This window comes from Etheostoma cragini, chromosome 18, assembly GCF_013103735.1.
Source record: "Etheostoma cragini isolate CJK2018 chromosome 18, CSU_Ecrag_1.0, whole genome shotgun sequence".
NCBI classification, from domain to species: Eukaryota; Metazoa; Chordata; class Actinopteri; order Perciformes; family Percidae; genus Etheostoma; species Etheostoma cragini.
The window spans coordinates 23,003,814-23,009,640 of NC_048424.1; the positions used below are offsets into that span (position 1 = coordinate 23,003,814).

Genomic DNA, 5,827 nt, shown 5'->3' on the forward strand with positions numbered 1-5,827 from the left:
TATATAAAAGAGACTTCAGATACAGTATTAGGGGACTACTAAGGTCTATATAAAGAGACTTCAGATACAGTATTAGGGGACCACTAAGGTCTATATAAAATTGACTTCAGATACAGTATTAGGGGACCACTAAGGTCTATATAAAGAGACTTCTGTGTCTGTTTAGTTAAGAGCATTAAAAATCCTACTAGTTTTTGTGCTCTGGTACAGCAGCACATAATGTTAAGAGCCCCTATTATACTTTCAGTGTCATATTTCTACTCCTTGAATAGTTTTACCAGAATGTGGGCGAGTAGCTTTTAAGAAATTGAGAAAAAGAGCTGTCTGTGGGAAAGAAAGCGCCACTTGAAGTGAAGTGTTTTTTTTTAATACTTTATACATGTATTACACACACAGAAAGTATTTAAAACGGCTAAAAATACCAAAAAGCATTGCAATTTGTCTTAGATTACCAATTTAAAAAAAAGCATGAAACAGTACTGACTGTTGACTTAAAGTTCATCTGGGGAGAGACTTTATCAGCAGACAAGCTTGCTGAACATCAGTTTGTCTTGGTTGTTTCAGCTCTGCACAAAGACAAATGGACGTTTTGTGACTCAGGCTTAAAATAATTGGCCTCAGTTTATGTGTATGTCATTTGCCGGAAGGTGAAAATTAGTCAGATGCAATGTTCTCTTGGAGACTGTCCAGGATACAGGGGTATTTTAATACATAAAGTATGTGTACAATATCTATTCTCTGGCACTTTGTTTCTCTTTATCATTCACAATGTCATCAAAATCTTCCATTTTACAACTATTCTCTCACCTCTGTCAACTCTTCTGTCCCTGTTTCAGTTGACAGGCCGACGCCAGATCACAAACCATCCAAGCCTGCAGCGCCGTTGGTCCCGCCCAAGAAGCCCGTCCCCCCGCCTGGGAAAGGCAGGCTGAGTAGCATCCCACCAAAGAGGCCAGAGAAGCCTCTTGCTCCCTCGCCAAGCCACAAGTAAGTCTAATATGTGTCTGGTCCAGCATTTGTTCATCCAGCCTCCTTGTCCATCTCTCTAAATGCCAATGACCTTTTTATGCTATGAACTCTAGTGCTGTCCATACAGCACCAGTGTTAGTCCTGTCTTGTATAGAATGGAATGCCTTTTATTGTTATCATGCACATGCACAACGAGATTGGAGCAAAATGGCAGCAGCAGAAGTGGAACTTTATGTTGAAGGACTATTTTAAAATAAAAAACAGAAACACCTGCTCGCAGACATGTTGATGCGACACAATCACAGCTGTCGTCAGTTAACATTTGTCTGTCTCTCAGTGCTACATTACGGTTTGCTGCGCTGATTGGTGGTAGGTCTTTTCAGCTGTGTCCAGAGGCATTTTAGTCACCAGCCTTGGAAGGAGAAAATGAACATAGAGGTTCAAGAATAACTTGCATTTGCAATTTGTTCTGGCGATGTCAAGCTAGAAGAGCTAAGAGAGTCATTTCATGTTGTTTCTTATCTTTTGCATGTCTCCCTCTTATCTACAGGCACAATGGAGAGGTGCCTTCCACACGATCAAAGCTCGACGTTGAGCCATCATTGCCCCCCAAACCCAAAACTCTTTCTGGGGACTGGGGGGAGAAGTCTTCGGATGTGGGTATGTACATGTACAGCATCGCCTACAGACCGCGTCAAACTATACTCAAAGTCCTGACTAAGGAGATTATTAGTTTTGCTTGACTTAAGTCAACATCTTAAAATGAAATTGAACACAAATCTGCCTTTTCAGTTGAACTTTGTTTGCATGCTCCATTTAAATACTGCTACAACTACTACTACTGTATTACTGCCACTCATGGTGTAATATGCTACTAAACAAAATTGATTACTACACTTTCTCTGGAAATTGGGGTTTGTGGTGTCTGGAGAATATCATTCCAACCAGTGCATACATTAGTTGATTATCTTTATTCAGTCGGGGTGGGAGAAAAATGATTATCCATAGTACTAACCTTGCAATTGGGCTAAAACTACATATTGTCAGCCCTTGAAAGGACTTCAATTTACAGCCTAAAAATCACATTATCTAGGAAGCAATATCTGGACCTTAATATAATGGAAGGTATTATTCAGGTGAGAGAGAGAGAGAGAGAGAGAGAGAGAGAGAGAGAGAGAGAGAGAGAGAGAGAGAGAGAGAGAGAGAGAGAGAGAGAGAGAGAGAGAGAGAGAGAGAGAGAGAGAGACCAAACTTTGTAAGGTGCAAGACAAATATGTCAATATGACCAAACCATTACAAGTGTGTACAGCATGCACAATATTTTGAAAAAAAATGAAAAGACTGACAGTAAGGTTAGCATCCAATCTAACAGGGTGCGGTTGTTTTCCTGGATTGAGTCTGATTGACCCAGAATGACTCAGCTGCAGATCATTTGGCTCAAATCCCCCCACTTCCATTGACTCAGGCCGGTTAGATAGCAGGCAAAGTCTTCTTAAATATTTGATCCTTCTGCCAGTACTAAACACAATTTTGGCTGTTTACAGCGTTATGTCTTTTAATGTGCCAAAAACACTAAATAATTATTTTATCCAACCCAGAGTCCTCCTGTATAATGGGAAAATATACTATATTGAATTCCTCAATCATTTTAAAAGGTATTTCTAATTAACCTTTCCTACCAAGAGTTCCCTCATATCAACCTTCAAAACATTGTCAAGCAAGACTTTTTTTTAATTTTTAAAACAGCAACAAACAATTGCAAATAATACACTGAGGCAGAGAACACGTCGCAGTTTGGGAAAATTCATCTGTACATTATATGCAAATGTGCCTTTTAATAAAAAGGTGGAAGGCGTGAGGACGCATAGAGCTCAACAGTGACTGCCCACTTTTTGAACAGCTTTGGTTCCAAAAGTGTTGTTCCCCGTTCAAAATCTCCATTGTTGTTTCATTAAATGCTTACATAAAGAGTTTCGAGGCCAACTGACTCTGAATAACATAAAAAAACGGTAAAAAAGGTTCAAGTCTGTGTACAGAAACTATCATAACTCTCATAGAAGACGCTAGCACTAGCTGTTTGAGGGTTTTTGGGTGAGGTTAACATTTCCATGGTAACAGTGAGTTGGACCAATCAGAGATGTTGCAGTTACACTTAGGATTGTGGGTATTGTCGTACTTCTCCATAAGATCACATAAAAAACATGACTCTCTTAAAACAAGGTTGATTTGATATGGACGTCCAGCTTCTACAGGAGCAAAACTTTAGTTTCACATCTCAGAGCTCGTGGATAGTCTACCTTGGATGGTTTAGCCAGTATTGCTAATAATCCAAATCCTTATGGAGACAGTGAATGGGATTTTGACAGCAGAGCTCAGTGTAAGTCAGAAAGAAACATTTCAAAAAGACAGGAGGTGGTGCGAGAACTTTGAGCAGGATCAGACGTAATTGGATGGATGAAACAGGTTAAAGGTAATGTTTTGAGAGTGGAAGAGAAGCGTTTAGTGATAGAGACAGAGAAAAGGAAACAGACAGGTCAAAAGGAAAAATCTCAGATAGATTGAGAAGAGCTGACCTTCAGGTTTTCCACTGCAGTGCTCTCTGTGTGTGACTGATTCCTTTTAAAGGTGATAAAGAGCTGCTAAAACTCCACTTTTCTCACCAGGACACGATCGACACTCATTGCCATGGAACATGAGCATTTCATCTTCCATGGCAGTACTTATCTTCCCACTCTAGCCTCCAAGTGTTGTTACACCACAGTTGCAAAAGCTATTCAGCGTTGCGTGACAAAAGTGGGAAGGACTCATTATTTCCTCCATCCTCTTGGGCTGTCCCATGTGATGAATATAGCGGCCATTTTTCTGATTCGTCGACTAATCTAACGATTCATTTTTTTTTTATAACCAATATTATTGGCTGATATATGCATTTCCCAATTTATCGTATCGGCATTTCCAATAGGCAATTAAAAAATAAAATAAAATATTAGTATTGATATCAGCCTTTAGTTCTTTATCTGATGGGCTCTATTTTTAGATTTGTCTAATCTAACGATTCATTTTTCGATTAGCGATTGTTTTACCATTCCTCAGTTATTAAAAATGTACACATAACAAATAACAATAAGGTTCAAATCTCAATTTATTAAAATTGTTCAACACTGCACTGTTAAAGTAAATGAAATTGTAGTGCAACCTGAAGCCAGATGTGGTCGATCAAGCCACCTTCAGGAGGAAAAGTCCGGAAACACTTTAATCACTAATCTTTCAGTTCAAACGGAGCGAACAGCTTGTGTGTTAAAGCTACCAAATGCTCCAAAAAAGCTAAAAAGCTACCGTATGCCTGACTTTGGCTATGCTTGATGATAACACACTGGATCATAAGTGATGGGATGTGTGCACAGATACTTCCTAAGGGGCCATGGACTCCACAGGAACAACTAATATTAGGACTAATAACATTGGTTAATAGTGATACATAAAGGCTGTTAGAAAGTACATGCTCGCACTTTCATGACATGCTGTTAACTGAGCATTATGGTCTGTATACATGGCCATGGAGAACACAGAAGGTCTGTCCTAGATGTGATTACAGTCGGTGTGTTTAAGCCGTGTATGAATCCACTTTTGCTAGTTTAACAGCGGAAAAAAGGGTCTGTGCACCAGTTCTAAAGATTTGTTCTTAGTGTCTTAATTAATTCTAGTTGTGTTTTGGGCATTACATGCAATAAACCAATCAGAGTGTCATCTCCCATTCCCTTTTAAAACCCAGGCGCATTCAGACCTTGGCACATTGCTATTATGATGGACGATTTGGTGAGCAGGAAGCAGAGATTTTCAGGAGAAGAAACTGATCTGCTCGTCTGCAGAATCTTCTTATCTGCTAGAAAAAATCTTCTAATCTTAATCTTCTGCATGTTTAGTATTACATGCTTTATAACCGGCAAGTCTTTGCATTTAGGTGTCAGTGTGTGTGTGTGTGTGTGTGTGTGTGTGTGTGTGTGTGTGCTGCTCTGTTTACTGTTATGATTAGCCGACACAGAGAGAAAACAAAACTTGTGCCCAAGCTATTAGATTGCACTCAAATTAAATGAAATTAAATTGGCAGTTCATCCTTTAATGTTCCCTTAGTCACGGCTGAAATATTCCTCTTCCTTTTGTTTCTCTGCTTCCCTCGTCTATTGTCACCAGATCTGATGAGTTTTGATGAGCTGTCGTCTGCCTCGGAGAAGCTCTCTCACCCCACTGCTAACAGACCAAAGATGCCTGGCAGGAGGCTGCCCGCCCAGTTTGGTGGAGCACAATCGGTGAGCATGCACCTGCACTGTTGGGTTGTTTACAATAACCAAAATATGGGACATTGTTACTGTGTCTTTCTAATATGCATTTTTCTGCCGATACACTTTCATTGTGATGGAAAAGATGTTATGTCACATTGCTGTTGCAGCTGGAGAGTCACATTCAGATGTCACAGTGGAGTTCAAATACTGTATATGAAACAGGGTCGGGGGTTCTGATAAGAGTTCTTCTTTATATCCAGCTCTGGTAGACAAAAATACCTAGATTCATTAAGCTCAGGCACCAACCATTTTTTCCTTTCCTTCCTCTTTTTAACTTGCAAGTAGAAATGTTGAAAACCTTTCCGTAACGTTAGGATGCTTTGGTTATAACTTAACTATGACTTAGCTGGTGATGGCCTTTGTTGTCGCCAGTTAAAATGACACACATCACTTGCTTCAATTGAATCAGCTGTAGCTCATCACCGTTCGCTGTGTAACGTCTAGTGAGCCTTTTGGCTGGCGTCGGTCCTGCAGGCTGGCGTCTATCTTTGGCTTTCTGGGGGGGTGGCGGGGGGGGG

The 5,827-nt window shown here is 40.1% G+C and overlaps 1 protein-coding gene across 3 annotated transcripts in view; it reads left to right on the forward strand.

Annotated features, from left to right (window-relative positions):
* Positions 1–5,827, forward strand: part of cd2ap (CD2-associated protein) — a 62,263-nt gene that overhangs the window by 44,882 nt on the left and 11,554 nt on the right. For all 3 annotated transcript variants that reach the window (XM_034899804.1, XM_034899806.1, XM_034899807.1), the window contains 3 exons: positions 837–987; positions 1,520–1,629; positions 5,161–5,276. In XM_034899804.1, the coding sequence (XP_034755695.1) occupies positions 837–987; positions 1,520–1,629; positions 5,161–5,276 (377 nt within the window). The remainder of the gene's footprint in view (positions 1–836; positions 988–1,519; positions 1,630–5,160; positions 5,277–5,827) is intronic.